The sequence below is a fragment of the Xyrauchen texanus genome, chromosome 18 (genome assembly GCF_025860055.1).
Source record: "Xyrauchen texanus isolate HMW12.3.18 chromosome 18, RBS_HiC_50CHRs, whole genome shotgun sequence".
In the NCBI taxonomy this organism is placed as follows: Eukaryota; Metazoa; Chordata; class Actinopteri; order Cypriniformes; family Catostomidae; genus Xyrauchen; species Xyrauchen texanus.
In genome coordinates, this window is record NC_068293.1 from 36,232,168 (window position 1) to 36,252,449 (window position 20,282).

The following is a 20,282-nucleotide window of genomic DNA, read 5'->3' on the forward strand; positions in this document are numbered from 1 at the left end:
CAGATTCAAGAGAAACAAATGTTCCTTTTTTTTTCTCTTCACGTATTTGTACATATTGTTATGTTGTTGTTGTGGTTGAGGAAATAAGCCTAAAAAACCTAAGCCCGCGAGAACCCAAACATTCCAGATTTATTCCAGATTATCAGTTTAATGTCAAGCTAAGGAACATTTAGAATTGGTTGATCTGTTTAACAAACAATGTCTTGGTACTCTGGAGATTTTTGTTGGCAAATCAGTAGTAAAATGGTTACTATGGGGTTCCTGTGGAAATGCAGTTGTATTGCAAATTCATGGATATTTATAATTTGACAGTGACTCCAATTAATGAACTAACTTGTTGCAATGAAGTTTGGTAACCTGATCCATAAGAACTACGCATGGGTGCTTGTTTTGGTGTTGCATCCCTCATAGTCTGCATGCCATCCCCTTGCCACCCCATGAAAAATGTCTAGATCTACCACTATGCATTAGGTTATGCTCATAGTCACATCATTGTTTTGGGTAGAAGTGGAAAAAATATGAGACCAGGCGATGCAAAATTATTTAAATATCTAGGTTATTGATATCTACAGTATATCAAAATTAATATATGATATACAAATATTGTGGTTATGCATAGTATGTTGTTATTCAAAACAGTGAGATTTTGTGATCTTTTACTTGTTTATTTCTCTTGAATCTGCTTTGCACTTCAGTGTTTTGCACAGTTATATTTTTAGCTAGTTTTGCATTTTGATTTGTTTATATGCAAATAACTGATTGGATTGAGCTAATGTTATGGTTACGTTTTGCTTCCTCACTTGCACTGAATGCTGGCTCATTCATGTGAAGATTTTAAAGGTGCACTCAGTAATTTTTTTTCTCATTAAAAAAATAAGTGTTATACCTAAAGAAATGAATTGTAATTTTGAAATCTAAGTATAAAATCATGTGCACTCACATAAGATGAAGACTCCTTAACCTTGGAAAAGTAGTTTTATTCTACATAGAGGGTCCAATCATGAGGGCTGCCATGTTACGATCACATGACCAGCCAAATACTACCCACTGAATCTTGGTAACCGCCCTGTTATTAGACACCTTCTGTCATGGATTAAATGATCAAATGGATTAAACTTTCTACAAGTGCATTGGTAACTAAACACTATAGTGTTTGAATGAATCTGCATCTATGCCCCATTAGTGTATATGCACCTTTAATAGGTTTGGGATTATCGTTTATTTTATTACACTCCCACTTCTATTTTAATAAAACTGCATTTGGGTTCTTCACTTCATCATGTCTTGTGAGCTCAATGTTAGAACCACATGATTGGAAAATCAATCAAGAGACAACAATCCCAGACATGAGGCCAGACATGCAGCTCTCTTCAAAGGACATACAGTAGAATTGCATTGTATTCTAAGAACAGAAAATCTCTTTCACAACTAGCATCTGTTGTGTCTCTTTCAAATGCAAGTATCAAGGCAAACACATCAACTAGAATTAGCACTGATGCAAAAATGGCTGACCACTTAGTTTTCACATTTGTTTAGCTACTAATGTTATCAAATGAGTATTGAGTTGCTTATGGATGGATATACACAGATAGATAAACATTGGGTTTGCCCGGGAGCTACTTACAGGAAAGACCAGGCAAAACAACCTGATCCTCGAACTAGAACTAGAAAATTCCCTTTGGACTGTCAGCTTACAACTACAACAGATTGCACTTGCAAAGGCAATGATAGCGTGCATTATTATTAATAATATCAAGTGGATATTGGCTATTTTTTAAAGCTATTTCATTCTTGAAGTTGAAGGAATGTCACTAAAAATGTAGATGTGCTCAATCTAAGTTGTGATTAGTACAAAGGACATTTTCAGTTCATCTCACTATTTTGACCCTCTGATTTTCCACAACTTTCCATTTCTTGAGCCTTTTTCAAAACTGAGGTGAGAATGTCCAGTGCTTTCACAACATTTTAAGCTGCTAATACTAATATATATGTGTATATATATATATATATATATACAGTATATAAAGGGATAGTTTACCAAAACTGCTGGATAATATAAAATTAAACAGGAATAATAAAGATCAGTCTATCGAGAGATTTCTTATTTTGATGGACATGTGTGGCTGGGCCTCCATTATGTAGAAGCAAGGCTCTTGAACATTCCCAAGCCAGACATTGTGCCTAGTGTCAAATGTTCTCAAGAGACCAGTAGCAGAGAGATCTGTCTTAGCAGCCTACATTAGATCTGCATTATAGCAAACATACAACAGGCATTTTAAATCATTTACAAACATCCAAGAAATTTAGGATGTTCCCTTGCATCATCTCCATCAAACCATGAATCATATCATCAACATTGTAACTACTACAGTGTTATCATTTCTTGCAATTGAGCAGACAAGCTAAAAGGGTGCTACAGTGCACTAATTGTTGACAGTCCCCACAGGATAACTCAGGGATAAGTACCTTCCTCAAGGGAACAACTGGTGAGGAAGCAGGATTATGACCTGAGTTACTCTCCAACTGCAACCCTTCTATTGGCAGCCCAGAACATAAACATAACCTTACCTCATCACCATAACCACCTTCACCTTAACTAAGTCAGTTCATCAAGAACAAACATTCTGTCATTTTGATCAGATAAATGTAATAATTGACTGTTGAAGTGTCTTATTGTAGTGTAAAACTGAGATTATGACACATTTAATTGACTTCCCATTTTAGAATATACAACAGATGCTGCAACCTGGTCTCATAGTGAAAACGTGAAGACCAGGCTGATATAGGATTATGTTTGAGAGAGTATGTTTGTAACATACATGGATCTTTGAGTTTTGGAGGGAACTGTGAACGGGTGATGGCCAAGATGATAAAGATCACAAGAGGCCAGACAATGAGAGCCAGCGTCCAGGCCTGAAAACATAAAAAAACACAAATGTGCATTACAACAGATTCTACATAAGCAATATCACTATGAGAATGAGTGAAAGTGTACCAAATTCAGCACAACAGTAAGTCTGAGAGTGTGATATTGCTTTTATTCAACAGTTCTGTACACAAGACATTAATAGCAAGTAACCTCTATTTTAGACACTCTAGACATTTATTTATTTATTTATTTATTTATTGTCCATTATGGCTCTACTAATGAAAATATGCTCAAACAAATCTTAAAGAGGATCATGAATATCAGTTCAAAAATTTGAAATTTCGACCACAGGTAGTCACAGCAGTGATGTTGATCAATGCAACAGCAGTTCTCAAATCAAGTTAAAGGATCCAGAAATGTTGTGTAATGCTTATATTGTAAATAGTTATTAATTACAGTATAAATGTTGTGCAACTAAATGGATGTGGATGGGCATTCTGTGTCATGTGTTTATTTCTGAAATGGTTAAGCAGATTATTGGACGTCATGACAATAAAATGACACGAACACTAAAGCACAGGATATATAATGAATGTTTAAAGAAATAAAGACTCATCTAATTTATGTCTCCTGTAGATAACACTCTGTAATCTGCAGCTGTACTAGTTTAGTGCTACTGTATCTGATCATTGCAATAACATCAATATGGGCTACTGAAATGAAAACATGTTTGCAGTTCTTCCTCTAAACTTTGAGCATTGCAATTTGCATAACATACGGTTATGGGATTTTTTTTAAGCCTGAATAAAAACAGCAACCGTGATTCAAAAATCATTACCAGTATGACCTGGGCTGGACATCATGCCTTATCTAGAGACCTGCCTTTTTTCACAGAATTTACTCCTCTATAAATAAATAGACACTTGATTTGATTTTCTGATTTGGCTCCACTCACTGGCTGCCGGATGACACCCAGGCCATTTTTCCAAAGAAGAAGTCTTAGCTGTTGTAAGAAGGAGGCCATCAGAGAAGAGGTGCTGATTCAGATAAAAGACAAGAGAAAAGATGTTCAGAAATTGATGTGTTCCCATTACATTGGCAAAGATGTTAAGCAATTCTCACATTTTGCTGTTTCAGTCACATGCTGTAAAAAGTGGTAACCTGCCATTTTTACCTTAAAGGAATGTTCCAGGTTCAATACAAGTTATTAACAGCATTTTTGGCATAATGTTGATTACCACAAAAATGTATTACAACTTGTCTCTTCTTTTCTTTTTTCTTTGATTTTCTCCCCTATTCTCCACAATTTTGAATGCCCAATTCCTAATGCGCTCTAAGTCCTCGTGGTGGCGTAGTGACTCACCTCAATCGGGGTTGCTCTCCTGCAAATTCACCAAGCCAAGGCACTTAAATCTCAGTTGCCTCCACTTCTGAGACCGTCAATCCACGCAACTTATTAAGTGGCTTGGTAAGAGTGTTACCGTGGAGACGTAGTGTGTGTGGAGGCTTCACACTATTCTCCAAGGCATCCACACACAACTCACCACACGCCCCTACGAGAGTGCTCATGAGGATTACCCCATGTGACTCTACCCTCCCTAGCCAATTTCTTTGCTTGAGGAGACCTGGCTGGAGTCACTCAACATGCCCTGGATTTGAACTCGCGACTCCAGGGGTGATAGCATACCTCCTTTTCTTAAAAAAAAAAAAAAAAGAAGCAAAAATGGAGGTTACAGTGAGGCACCTACATTGGAAGTGAATGGGGGCCACATTTTTTATGATTTAAAAGCAAAAATATTAACCTTATAATTTTACAAAACCACTAATTAATTATTTTTAAACTTGTTAAAACTCACATATGCCTATTATTTGAGCAGTAAAGTTGTTTAAATTGCCATAAATTGTCAAGGCAAAGAATATGTAAAATTGACAATAACTTTGTCACAGAAAAGGTTAGCAAATTATTTATCACACAAAAATCATGTTAACACACGTTGTTTTACGTCTTGTGGCTAAACTTTTGAAACAGTGAGTATTTCAACATAAAAATTGGCCCCAATTCATTCCATTGTAAGTGCATCACTGTAACCCAGATTTTTGCTTTTAAGAAAAGGAAGGATACGTCAAAATACATTTTTTTGTGTTAATCAATGTTATGCTACAAATGCTTTTGATAGAGCTTAACTTGTATTGAACCCGAAATATTTTTTAAGAAGCTAAATCTACTTCATCTGTTGATGCACATTGACCTCACCAATGGGTTTGACTTTACTTTGCTTAAATTAGTTCACATTTACTACCTGTATATAGTTTGCTGTTCAAAATTGATCATAATGGTGACAAATTATATCTGTATAATATTTCAACATTATTAACTTGTTTTAGGCTAGGCTATATAGTTAATGTGAACTAATTTAAGCAAAGTGATATCATTTTCTTAATGTGGACACAGTATTTATATGAACAAATAACTACTGTTGTATAGGCTATAATAGTATGTTAGCATTTATATTATATTATAATATCCATCCATCCATCCATCGTCAACCGCTTATCCTGTGTACAGGGTCGCGGGGGCTGGAGCCTATCCCAGCTAACATTGGGCGAAAGGCGGGGACACCCTGGACAGGTCGCCAGTATATTATAATATATTATATTATATTATATTATATTATATTATATTAATGTATAAATAGCCTACAGTAGCTATATTACGGTTTTTTATATATATTATTTATAGGCTAATAATAATAATTATTATTATTTTAATATGGTCCCAATTTAACTTTATTATTGCGTGTTTGTTTAAAAAATACTGAAAGCAAATTTCTGAGAGATTCAATATGAAGGGGAAAATATAGGCATATTAAATAAATGAATAAATCAATATCTGGCAGACTTGACCAGATGCCAGAACTCTGGCTGCTTATTTAAAAAAGAATACAAATCAGCTATACATTAAGTTGTATAGTTACCTTGTTTTGCGACTGTCGGGTTGAGTTTATCTTATCCAATGCGAGTGATGTAATGAACACATTTTGCCAGATGTTTCCTAGCAACGAGCTCTCTCCATGTGAAATTTCAACACCTGACGAGAAATTAATAACAGTGATAAATAAGTATAATTTTCAATTTTGCGCAACAGTAGGCTATAGTTTTCTCTCTTTCTCTCTCTCGTCTGTTGTTTCTTGCAGCAGTCAGTTTTATCCCGTACACTTCTATTCTGTCTGAATGCTCATCGACGTTCAAAGCGCAGGTGAGAGGCGGGAGTTTCTACTACAGCTTGCACAACAGGTTTAATGATTCCGTGCGTAGTGTGTTTATTTCTTTGTGTGTGTGTGTGTGTGTGTGTGTGTGGGTGTGTGTTAAGTCAGTATAGTTTTCATAAGGGTATCATTTATTACGGATTACAGATCATAATTACAAATCAGAGTTTTAACAACTCTGAATTTAAATAAACCTGTAAACATTGTCACACAAGACCATTATAATACGTCACGTCTGACTAGTGTATTTGAGCATTTCTGCGCTTCAAGATAAGCGGAAGAAAAAAACATTCAGATGCCATGCAACTATTCGCAAATAAAAAGAAAATTTCCACTTCAAAGCTTATGACTTCTGAACTCAACTAGTTCAGAACATATTCTTATTTATTTATTTTTTCACCCCAACAGTTATACAGGTTGTAAAGTTTCATTGTACTTTTGTTGTTTAGGTCAAATTCTTAAAAAGAAAATAACAATGATTTAAATGCACATATTTTAAATTTAAATGAATATCTTACCTAACCTATGTTTTGAGCTCTAAAGCTGTGTGTAAAAATTACACCTTAGCCTGGACTCACTTTGTACCCTATTGTTAAAAAGAGACGGAACTTGAGAACTTGCTGTGAAAAGATTTCCAGAAACATCAATGGAACAAATGATTATAAAGCATCTCCTGCTGCCCTTTGTCTGTGAGAATAAGTCACGAGGCATTTACCACAAACTGAGGTAAAATGATCAGCACTGCTTTGAGCTACACTCAGATTGCCATCAAATGAAACCAGAATAACCCCACAATCATCCATGTTATAGGGATGGGCAATACCTTTTATTATTATCAAATATCGAGTACTTTTAGTAATACCGATACCTCTATTAAATTGTATTTTTATGAATTTGTAACTTAACTTATTACTTACATTTTTTATTTATAGGCCTAAACAGGAAATTATTATTTCCCCTTCTGTCACTCACTCGACGTTGTGTCGATTGTAGTGACACAAGGGGTCTCTTCTGAGAGCCTCACATACCTCTGAACTTGAACTTGAGAAAAGGCCAATGTCAAGTTGGCAGACAGAATTCCATCAAGAGGGTTGGGGACCTGCAAGCGTTCTCTGTCACTGACACTTGCCTGGAGCTCGGTCCGGTAGTCAGGTAGTCACAGCCGTGATGTTGAGCAATGCAACAGCACTTCTCCAATCAAGTTAAAGGATCCAGAACTGTTGTATAATGCTTATGTTGCAAATTGGTGTTCTTCCAGATCTGAAGACCCACAGAGATGCGCAGTTCGGTCACTGCTTTCATTTCTGCAGGAGTGGCTGGAGGGGAGGCTGTCCCCCTCCACCTTGAAGGTTTATGTCGCTGCTATCGCGGCCCACCACGACGCAGTAGTGGCCTTCAGAGACCCCCCTTCGAGCCACTTGATTCAGTCGAGCTCAAAGCCCTCTCCTTGAAGACGGCCCTCCTGATCGCACTCGCTTCCATCAAGAGGGTTGGGGACCTGCAAGCGTTCTCTGTCATTGACACTTGCCTGGAGCTTGGTCCGGCAGATGCTCAACTCATCCTAAGACGGTGACCGGGCTGTGTGCCCTAGGTTCCTATGACCCCCTTCAGGGTTTAGGGTTTAACCTGCAAGTGAAGCTGCCCCGGGAGGAGGCAGGCCTCTTCGTTGCTGTGTCCAGTACACGCTTTGCGTATCCATGTGGACCGCACGCAGGGCTCTAGATGCTCTAGCGGAAAGGGAACACCGTCTCCAAACAGAGGTTAGCTTATTGGGTTGTTGATGCTATCCCCTAGCCTATCACACCCAGGCTGCTCATTGGGTTGTTGATGCTATCCCCTAGCCTATCACACCCAGGCTGCTAATTGGGTTGTTGATGCTATCCCCTAGCCTATCCGCCCCCTCCCCCCCTTTGTGGGTTTGACCACACACTACGAGAAGTGTGGCATCCTCGTTGGCACTGGCCCATGACACCTCCCTAGCAGACATCTGCAGAGCAGCCGGCTGGGCAACACCCAACATCTTTGCTAGGTTCTACAACCTCAGGGTTGATTCTGTCTTGTCCTCTGTTTTGACAGGTCCAAGCCAGTAGAATTCGGTAATACAGAACAACCGACCAGGTGTTCTGCTTGCACCTTGCACCCTTCACCGACGCATCTATAGCGTTAAGATAGTCCCAGCCGCTTTTTAACTCTATGACGAGAAACACAGAGAGAGAAAAGGCCACGGCTGGCCAGCTGGCTCCCATGCAAGTCATGTCGCCTGTTTCCATATGGGTACGGGGAACCTAAGAGCAGTATATGACACCTTTTATTGGGGCCGTTGAGGAGGGTTACGTACAGCCGACCCAGCTGGTCCCTGGCTCGGCAGCCACGTAACACGGGTTAGTGCATGGCATTTTTTAAGTGGGACATCTTGTGTCACTACAATTGACACGTCTCGTTCCTTCCATCGGGGAACGGAGGTTACAACAGTAACTATGACGGCTGCTTTGTTTACCCTTTAAAAATGTGTATATTTAAAAAAGTATTAGCCACATATAAAACCTCAAAATTAACCATAGATATTATTATATGGTTACTATAACTAAAACCAAGTTACCATATGGATACTAAACGCTATAGTAAAACCATGGTTAATTATATCAAAACCTTGGTTACTGCCAAAAAAAAAAAAAGTCAATCCATAGTAAGATTTCATAAGTGTATTTATTAACGAGGATTACAGATCATTATTACAGATCAGAGTTATAACAACTCTGAATTTAAATAAACATGTAAAAATGGTCACACATGGCCATTATAATACATGTCACGTCTGACTAATGTATTTGAGCATTTCTGCACTTCAAGATAAGCAGAAGAAATTATTGTTCAGATGCCATTCAACTATTCGGAAATATACATATTTTTTTCCACTTCAAAGCTTATGAGATGCATTAATATTCAAGTTATCTAAACAAGATCACTTATTTAAAAAAAATCAAATTCATCAAAATCAATATTTATATTAGTATCGATCCACCCATCCCTACCATGTGATTTTCTAATCAGCCAATCATGTGGCAGCAGTGCGGTGCATAAAATCATTCAGATACGGGTCAGGAGCTTCAGTTAATGTTCACATGAACCATCAGAAAGGGGAAAAATGTGATCTCAGTTATTTGAGCGTGGTAGGATTGTTGGTGCCAGACGTGATGGTTTGAGTATTTCTGTAACTGCTGATCTCCTGGGATTTTCACAAAGTCAACGGTAAATCAGATAACCGCTCTGTACAATTGTAGTGAGAAGAATATCATCTCAGAATGCTATTCTAAAATGCAGGTTGGCACTGTTTTGATGGCACTAGGGGGACCTTCACAATATTAGGCAGGTTATATTAGGCAACATTTAATGTTGTGGCTGATCGGTGTATCTTCTATATGACTAGCAACATGAATATAGAACATAAACAGTTTCAAATAACAAAATAAACACACTGATTAAAAAACAAAATGTTCATCATCCATTGAATAAAAACAAAGCTGATGTTGGCTTCCTGGGATTAAACATGTTGTGTTACACCTCTGGGCATTTGAAGTTAATATTTTATCTTGTTCCTCATCTGTCGAGAAGAAAAAAAGAAAAAAAAAAGAAAACGCAAGGTGCACGGATTAAAATAAATTAGATAAAATTAAAACATATATACTGTTGTAATGTGTAAAATAATGTATGACAAAACAACTTAATTGCAGTCTATTTATCTGGCATCATGTTTTCTGCAGTACAGTCGATATCAACAGAAAATTTTCCAGTGTGTGGGCTGCTCGCATTCTTTCTCGCCACAGAAATGGTTCTAGGTGGTTTTAGTATCAAAACCTAGAATCTCCCTTTGCTCTAGTATTCTGAAAAAAAATGTTGAAACTGATGTTCTGATGGCAAGAAAGGCAACACCTGTGAGTGGGTGGTATTGGGTTATTTTACTGAGTAATGCAAAGTCATGGCAAACAATATGTAATGCAGATCTAATTAATTAGGAATGACCAACAACAGCATGTGATTAATGGTTCAAAGGTTGTCATATCAAACAATGAGCATTTTGTTCAAGTAAAGCAACTGCCTGAGTTGACTGAATGGGTTGAAGTGCAAGCTAATATGCCATAGGTCGTGTTTTTGTCATTTATAAAGGAAAGAATCTTTTCATGTCACACCCACATCAATAGAAATGCAAAATAAATAATGCTCCCTGTGGCAGGAAGGAGGGCGGAGCCGAGTCATGATGCTGCACAACTGGCCCCTAATCAGGCTAATCAAGCCCTGGAGAGAGATAGAGGTGACCGGAGGTGGCAGTTCAATAGATAGAGTGTTACCGGCAGCTGCCCTGATTGTGTTTATGTTTGTGTCTTTTTGTTTTATTAAAAGATTATTTACATTGTCAAGCCGGTTGCCTCCTCCTTTCCATTGAACTTTGTTGCACTCCCTTCTTAAAATAGCATTATTTATTGATCAAATCTGGCCAAAGAGTAACTTTTGAGATGAATTAAAGATTGGTCTATAACCTAAATTCACATTATTCCCAATTTCCAACATCAAATCAAACCAAAATTAAATGAGTTGTCTGCAAATTTCAAACATTGACGCTCTACCCAACTAATTATCTAGAAAAAAATTTTTAGAAAGCGAAGCCTGGTAGAAAATAAAAATAAAATAAAGTTAAAGAGAGAGATAACAGATATAAAAATAAACTTTGTAAAACTACAAGAAAAACATTTAAACTATCTAAACTGACTTGTAAAGCAACAAAATGTGAATAAATCAGAGTGGATGACTCAAGCACCTTATTGTCCGCCTACAGTGTTTCAGAATAGCAATGTCATTATGCAATTATGCATTATTCCTTTTCCAAAAGAAAGGACAGCTATGATCCATATGGGTGTGGTTCGATACCATACATGGGCATAGATCCACTGGTCCATGATGGCTATCCCCCCATCTTTTAAGAGCTCCAGGTCCTCCCAGATGGGCTCGTATCGGACCATCTCAGGCAGCAACCTTTTCAGTTTGGCTAACTCTACAAGCAGAAGCAACCCAATGTCATAAATATCCAAAAAAAGGGATATTTTGTCATTGTTTACCCACTCTTTATGTTGTTCCAAACCCGAATGTTGTCATTTTTTTATGTGGAACATAAAAGGAAATATTTTGAAATGAAATGTTGAAATGTAAGCTGTTACTCACTGAAAACCTTTCCTCCACTGAAGCTCTGAAATCTCATTATCCATTTTCAAACTGGTGTGCCACATTCACTTACATTAAATGCAAGAACCAAATGCGTTTTAGCATCAATTAAATCCAACTTGGTGCCATTTTTTAATCAAATGTGATTAAGAATGAGATTTCAAAGCTTCAGCAGAGGGCAAAATTATCAGAGAGTAACTTAAATGTATGTGAGGAGACTGAAATTTATCAAGTGTTTTGGGTGTGCTACATTTATGGTGCTTTTTGTCATTTTTGTGGTCAGTATGAATTGTCATTTTATGGAAAAGAGCTGCGTGATTCTTTTGAAGATTCTTCAAAATTTCTCCATTTTTGTTTCACATAGCATACAGGTTTGGAATGAGGTGAGTAAACAATTACAGATTTTTCATTTTTGGGTGAACTATTCCTTTGAATCAAAATATTATTTGATTACAGTATTTTTGTACAGTATTGTACATTACAGCAAATTTTCACATCATTGATGCTCTACTGACAACTCTGTCTTTGATAGTGTCCATACCTTCTTCATTAGCGTCAGTGGCAACAAAAACTCTCTCAACTTTGTGCTTCTTCATGAGACTACGGATCTTCTTAACTCCAACTTTGAGACTGGGAACATCCTCCTTGTGACCCCATATGAAATCCTTCCTGTGTAAGTGGTCTCCCAGGTAGGGGCCTCCCTTAGCACTGCCCGGCCTGCTTTTGTAACCAAAAAAAGAGTTTGTGTAACAGCCATGGCAGCTCTGTCAAACATATGACTTGAGTGTGGGTGTACAGCACATGGCAAACATACCAGAAATGCATTGTCTTGACAAGTGAATGAAAGCTCTGACAAATCAAAAGTATTTTCAAAGGTATTATAGGTCTTGTTGCATAAATGCAAAATCTGGTTATGATATATTTTCTGTATTCATCAGTGACTCTAGCATATCATGTATTTGAAAATTGAGATGGGAGCATTAATGTCTTTGAAACATTCTTTCATTCATTTCCAGTTCTTGCTGTACAGTGTCTGATCCTCTTTATCAGTTGAGTTAAGATACCTGGCCCTGAATTCATCCCCTACGATACAAAAGTGTTTGGCAAACACCATAATAATAATCTCATAAAAGTTTGGTCCAGTTTTAAGCAATCAGGTGAAAAAAAAAATATTTCAAAAGGACAAAAGCTAAATTATATCTTTTAAAAATTATTACAAATTCACTGTTTCAAAAAAACAGTGGTCCAATGTATTTGGAAACCTAAGCCACATTTTTAAATGTAGTAAATTCACTGTATTATAGAAGGAGATATAAAACCCTCTGCCTGTCTTCAAAAAATGACTTGACACATATTTTCCATGAGCACACATATTTTCCATGAGCACACATCTTTTCCATGAGCACTTAACCAGTCATTTAAAAAAAATAAAAAAACTTGTTGCACTTTAATCTGTTTTGAATACTATTCTGATGCTAGTGAAACTTTGTAATGCAGCACTTTTCATTCCATTGTCTCCATCAGATGAATCACTTATGATGTTACATTTACATTTATGCATTTGTCAGATGCTTTTATCCAAAGCGACTTACAGTGCACTTATTACAGGGACAATCCCCCCCGGAGCAACCTGGAGTTAAGTGCCTTGCTCAAGGACACAATGGTGGTGGCTGTGGGGATCGAACCAGTGACCTTCTGATTACCCGTTTACCAGTTATGTGCTTTAGACTACTACACCACCACCACACCACCACCACTCCATGATGTATTATTCCTCTTTTGTAAGTCGCTTTGGGTAAAAGCGTCTGCCAAATGAATAAATGTAAATATAAATGTAAAACCAAGTGGCATCTGCAAACAAATGATGCAAGGCCTTTTCTCAGAACTAAATCGTCGGATTCATTTTTGCAATGACTTTTATTATAATAGTCCCAAGGTGATTTCTAGTGGTTGTATGATGTAATTTAAAATTCAGGTGTAGTTCATCACATTAACCATGGGTGGCACAAGGGGTGGGCTACCGGGGCTTAAGCCCTGAATGTTTTTCTGATCCTGTTGCAATGTCAATGTCAAGTTCATAAATATATTTTTGTATTGATTTAACATACACCTTGCAGGTGCGACCTAGACACATCATTGTTGTAACCTGGAGTCATTGGGTGTTTCAGGTCTTTCAACATCATACATCCTCGCCCAGGCGACCCAGCCAGGGGTGATCAGTCCCCGACTTGTGACTATGTAGCATGTGTGATCCACAGATCACACCTTTTGATTAATTTGTATTAAGTAACATACAGTATGCGTGTATATGTATATATATATATATATATATATATATATATACACATTAGGGCTGTTAATCAATAAAAAAAATTATCGAATTAATTACATGGTGTCCCGATTAATTAATCGCGATTAATCGCATATACAGATATTTGTTGTGAAAGCCCCTCATATAACAATAATTCAATATATAATGATTATACATATTTATATCAATATATAATTATACATAGTTATCTTTAAATATAAATATATATATATAAAATAAAAAATATTCAAATAATTAAAATGCATTACATTCTTGTGGCAGAAGAGTTAATCATTGATAAGACCATTCAAAAAGCGGCTTTAGAATACAATGTATTGTTTACTACCATATTATTGATCATAATCCAATCATTGGCAAAGTTCACATCAGTCCATTTCACAAGCGAATGGACTGAAGTCAATCAGTTCGAGATTTATTATGAGGGCTTTTTTAAGGACCCAGTCAATTTACACCTACGTCACTGGTGAGATATTGGAAACTGTGTTGAGTAGTAACTTGAGTTGAAGTAACAAAATCGTAGATATAAACCTGAAAACAAAGGCTACATCTACATTAATCCGGTTACATTTGAAAACGGCGTTTTCATTTTAACAAGCTCTCCGTCCACACTAACGTTGCTCGTCCACACTAAAACTTATTAAAATCCTTAAATCGTGTCACTGTGCATGCCAAAAATCCCCACCGCATGTATGGTCTGAAACGCAAACCGGACTCCAATTCTGAGTAAATTTCCTTCGCCTTTGAAGGAATGCAATATAAGGTTGTACAAAGTGACATTTATTTATAACAAAGATATCAAAGAGAGTATCAGGCACAACAGCGCCGCTATAACACAGGCCCCCATCTTGATTGTTTTGGTTGGATAGATCACATGACTAAAAATGCATCATCGTTTTCCAAAGCATCAGTTTTCACAGTCCACACCACAAAGCATTTTCAAATGTATCCACTTTGGAGTGGACAGAAGGCCAAAACGGAGAGAAAAAGATCCGTTTTCAAACGAAAACGATTAATCTAATGATTATTTTTTAGATTAGTCGATTAATCTAACAACTAATTTGCAGATTTTTCTAAAGATTTTTTATTATTATTTCTTGATTAATATAACAATTAATTAACCCAAAATAAATATATTTTAGTTTTTACTCGCCAGAATTTTGACATGCAAGCAAAATGTAACAAAAATATATTAAGCAAACTGAGAGAGGGGTCCTCTTCATATATATTCACACAATATAATGTACTTTTTTTTTTTTTTTTTGATTTTGCTTTTTGCTTTTAATCACATTTTAGCTTTTTAAAATTTTACAAATATTACATTCTATTAATTTATATGATGTCATGAAATCACATTTTTAATAATGATACATGCTGTTGTCACGGTTTGAAATTTCATACACATTTTTAACAAAACAATTCACAAGGTAGGAACCTAATAATGAAAATTAGGGGTCATGATTGTGAAATTTGACTGACAATTAATTGTCAAACAAATAATTGCGATTATGACTATGATTACTGTTTTAGGACTATGATGATTAATTGTCTGTTTTAGGTGTTTCACGAATATGATGATTGAACCATACAAACTCACTATGTGTGCTTCATTTATACAAATTTAGCTTGGGTCATATAATAAAATAAGGGTATATGGTTTCCTTTTCAGGCTTCAAAAACTTGAATCACAGTCAAATAATATTATCAAATAATTAAAATAAAATTTTAATTATCAAAATATGTCTAAACAACTAAAATAGATCTCTCTCATTTGTCCAATTTACTTTTGATCCATTGGACTTTCAATGTTTTGTATTCTTTTGCTTCTTTTGTAACCCAGCTAACCTGTATTTATATTATATTGTATTATATTATGCAATAGTCAAATATTTCTGCCTTAAATTGTTCACTTTCACACATTATTTTAAGCCTCTCTGATTAACTCACAAGCCCTTATTTCTCATGAAGTAAGACTTTGAGATTCCGTTTCTTGGATGTTATCATCTCCACAGAAATAGAGCAGGGCATCTCTGTCTCAATGCTTGTTAATAACACTGTGTGAATAAACCCACAATGACCACAGACATTTGACATTACATGGCTGTTAAGTGAAACTGGAGCGCTTTGCGTTCACAAAATTAACACTTTTATACCTTGTTTATATTTTGGCGGGAGTTTGGCGCAAGTCTCTGTAGATGGCGTGCACATCAGAGCTCTTGAGAAGTGGTTCATCTTCACACGCACTCAAAAAAGCTGCTCTTGTGACGTCCGTGGTGCGGTTCCCTGAGATGTTTGGAGTTCAACTGAATGAGACAGCATCCAGCTCCTTAATCAACTGCTTTTTATTCAGTAAAGGGGCCTCGAACACTACACAACTCTATTACTGGCGAGTGAAATGTTAATATTTACTTGCCAGTGGCTAATAACAAACGTTTATTGGTCGCATAGTGCGAAATTTAATTTGGTCGCATATGCAATTGATTTACTCGCAATGTAGAGGGCTGCATGGCCGTTAAAATAAACAGAAAATATAAAACGGCCAAATAACAAAATTAGATGACGAATGGTGTAAAGTTACGTTAGCATGTTAGAAATTACTTTTAACATGAGGGTGATGAGGAAACATTTAGAAAATATATTTTAAGTGACTACTAGGGCCTACTAACAGGAACACGTGTTGTAATACTATATCATGTTTGGGTGGGGACAAAAAGTAAACAGGACTTAAGGTGCTGCCGTCGTGACAAGCGCTCCGGGATGCTTTCGCTACAAGTGTTCGTTCATGGCGGTTGTACGGCTGTGATAAGCCATTTCCAATTTGCATATCTTACACAGTACCACATCATTGGGTCTCTGGCTAAAAATACTTCCACGCATTAGATCACCATGGGCAAGTTTTTTTTAGCTGCAGTTTGTTCTTCGGGGAATCCATGCTTAAACCGGGTGCTACCATTTTATTATTCCAATGCGATGTACCGACGTATGTTATGCAAATCGACGTATTTCTGTAATCGATCACGTTGATGAATCGTCCCAGCCTTAGTTATATATAAGATTTTTTAATCACTTTGTTATTTTAATTGCTTTTTTCGTTTCGTTTAAAGTGCAATTTGAATTTAGAAATGTCTTGTTTCAATAAATGTATTTAATTTTCAAAGCAAAACCAACAAAGCAAATATTCACCGAACTTGGGGGTTGACCATATAAACGGATATTGCGATATTTTAAATCGATTGTCATTCAAATATTTTTTACATATCGCCCAGCCCAGAAGTTACATTTTTCATGAACAATTGCAAAATGAAGTAATTTTATGAAGACCCGCACAAACATGTGTACTCAATTCCATATTGCAACATGTTACCTATTCATTTTTGCATATTTGTTTGTTTTTGAGTAGTCTATGGGCACTATAAACATTTTATTTTATTGAAAAACTTTTATTTGATTGTTTTTGAAAATAGTAAATCATTTGTTTGTGGTATGGCTCTTTCGAAAAAAAATGAATCGACCAAAAATTTGAAAAATTGGCTCCTAATAATCAAGTTATAACTAATAGAATGTCTGAGCTTGCCCAGAGAATATTTAAGTCTTACATATCCTTTCCATTACTGCACAGCCATATACATTTTTAACTTACAGAGTTCAAGAGGTACTGCATAACAGAAATAGCACAGCACATGAGGACATATAACATGGGGCCAAAAGATTTGCAATAGATATAAGCAATATAAATTTTTCAGGCAGCCACCTGAGAGAACATCTGCAGCCCGGCACGAAATGCATTATTAAAAAAATGCAAATGAAGATTAATACTGAATAAAAATATGATGGAAGGGGACGACCACAGCTGTTCCCCTATTGTTCGCCACGTCGTACATGGTCACGCACTTCTAGCATCGCTTCAGTTGCCTAGCAAGAAAGGCACAGCTGTAATTATCGGTGTTTACTCTATTCCCTAGTAATCGAATCTCGACTTTTAAATATATATTTATACATATAAATATTTAATATGCAATACTATAAGGTTGATGTACCACGAAAAATAGCATACTTTTTCTTTTGGCAGGGCGCAGCCGCGAATGAAACTGTAGGGTGCAGTATCGGGACTTTGTTGATCAACTGTGAGACCAGAGTCCTTCTATCGAGATGTACCTAACGTGGCGTTCCCATAGACATTCTATGGTGGTACACAGTAGAGGAGACAAGAGACCATTTTGTAATTTATGTTAATAGGGGAGATGCTTCAGTGTGCTGAATAAACTGCTTTTGTGAGGAAACATCTCATCACTTAGTGAATTGACCACCTTTCCACCAATATTCAACATTGTTTTACATAAAAAAAATATTTTTGATATGAACTATTTGTGGAGTTTACTACAGTAAAATTGCTGTTTTATAAGAGAAGCCACGGAAAATTTTGTGACAGGTAGGTAATAGTTTACGCCTCTCCCAATTCAAATGTATGGTATCAGCAAACGGTGACCCTCTGTCGTAACACGCTAGTTGAGGCAATGGGTGCACCTGGCAGGCTACTCTGCCTTAGGTGGTTAGGATTAGGGTGGGGTGGACTTAGGGCATCATCTTCCTGCCAGGAACAAACAGAGACACCATAGTACAACGAGCCTAGTTGACTGAGGTAGTTATCTCGCTATAGAGATTGTGTCCTGTAGAAGATCTCTGGCGAGACTTCTTCGATGGCGCCATTGTATTGTCATGAAGGAAGAGCAACAAATGAACAGTTGCAGCAGGGCTGTCCTCTCTGTGTACAGTGATCCAGAAAATCAACTGAACTGTTTAACTGTCTAAGCTTTAGCCATGTCAATCTTAACATCTGCACACAGGTAAATCTTCCAGAAGTGTCACAGGTTTGTTGCATAAGAGATTGCAGTGACTTTATATTTACATTTATGCATTTGGCAGACGCTTTTATCCAAAGCAAGTTAAAGTGCATTTATCACAGGGACAATCCCCCCCGGAGCAACTGGAGTTAAGTATCTTGCTCAAGGACACAATGGTGGTGGCTGGGGAGTTCAAACCAGCAACCTTCTGATTAACAGTTATGTGCTTTAGCCCACTACGCCACCACCACTCCATCCCACTTTGTATCTGGACAGGGTTTCTACACACTGTGTAATTCATGTTATTAATTACTAACACCCAATGATGTTAAATTGCTAATTTGGTACTAGAAAATCACTTGCCAATATATCAAACACAGCTGAAAGCTATTTGGTTTGTTAAATGAAGCTTATCATCTTCTTTGTGTTTGTTTTTGAGTTGACACACTATTCAGGCTATCCGTTATTCCCCAACCCCAATTGCTGTATATTATATAATTTCTGTTCTCTTTGTTTTAACATCATGCATTGGCAACACAACAAACAGTCATTCCAATAAAGGTTAAAATGTGTCATAATTGAAGTCCCAGACATGGCTAGCACGTTTTCTATAGAGTGACCAGATTTTGAAAGTTTCAAACTGGGACACCTGGGGGGTTCGCAATACATGCATATATATATATATACTTTTGGGCACCAACATGGGTGGGGAGCAGAGATGACGAAACAAAAAATCCAAAACATGGCTACAAAACACACCTCAAAAAAACGTTTCTTTAACCAGACACAAGAATGAAAGTATCGTCAAATCATCATGCCCGGGTACGGCTCTGGACCCATCTTTATGATGGTAGCAGTGAAAGGAACAGTGGCACGCTCCTTCCCTCCGTAGTGCTAGGGTCATCTCATCAGAGAGAACAACCCTCAAGACCCCACCCCCCGCTAGGGTTACAGCAGAGGATGACTCGTTTTCCGTGAGTTGCGACCTCGGTGGAAGAAGAGATCCTGGTCCCTGAGAAATGTGGTTTGCTGTGGCTTCCACTATTTCAACAAGGTACTTTTGCTCCTACTTCACCTAGGCGGGAGGTTAGAATGGCTCGATCCAATCAATTAGCTGGTCAAGACATGCCCTGGGAATACTCTGTGATAGCTGAACATCAAATATCTCTCAGATTCCCAGTAGGTGTTGGCTAAGGATCAAACAAGTAAATTGAGCAACTTGTTGCTCATTTTTCTTGAGTATATCATCCCTGTATCCCTGATGCATAATCTGCTGGAGATTTGCAGTGCTGTGCATCACTTAACTTTTGGGCACCAACATGGGTGGGGAGCAGAGATGACGAAACTAAAAATCCAAAACATGGCTACAAAACACACCTCAAAAAAACGTTTCTTGGACCTGGATACCGACAATAGATGTGCTCTTGTGCCGAGTAATTATGACTGGCCAAAACTCATCATCATTGAAACTGCTTCTCCAGATTCTCCCATCATCAAGCTTTACCCTTTCACCTTTCCCCAACACCTTTGTGTGTTTGTATTTTTGTTTAGTTCTACATTAAAATATAATTTATACTATCAAGCCGGTTCTCACCTCCTCCTTTCCATTAATCCCTTTACAAACAGGTACATACATCCTCACATTTAATAAACCGCTAATCCCAGATAAACTTTGAATAGGATACTTAAGTGTTCCAGTGGACTTATTTGTACCCAACCCTCTGCAGTGTTTCAACTGTCAAACGTACGGCCATGGATCTAAT

At 37.0% G+C, this 20,282-nt stretch overlaps 1 protein-coding gene across 1 annotated transcript in view; it reads right to left on the reverse strand.

Annotated features, from left to right (window-relative positions):
* The window catches only part of abca12 (ATP-binding cassette, sub-family A (ABC1), member 12), an 89,107-nt gene extending 83,142 nt beyond the window's left edge, over positions 1 to 5,965 (reverse strand). The window contains exons 1-3 of the mRNA XM_052148368.1: positions 5,845 to 5,965; positions 3,825 to 3,906; positions 2,820 to 2,913 (exon numbers count right to left, since the gene is read on the reverse strand). Coding sequence (XP_052004328.1) covers positions 2,820 to 2,913; positions 3,825 to 3,893 — 163 coding nt within the window. The 5' untranslated portion in view covers positions 3,894 to 3,906; positions 5,845 to 5,965. The remainder of the gene's footprint in view (positions 1 to 2,819; positions 2,914 to 3,824; positions 3,907 to 5,844) is intronic.
* Positions 5,966 to 20,282: the final 14,317 nt, after the last annotated feature.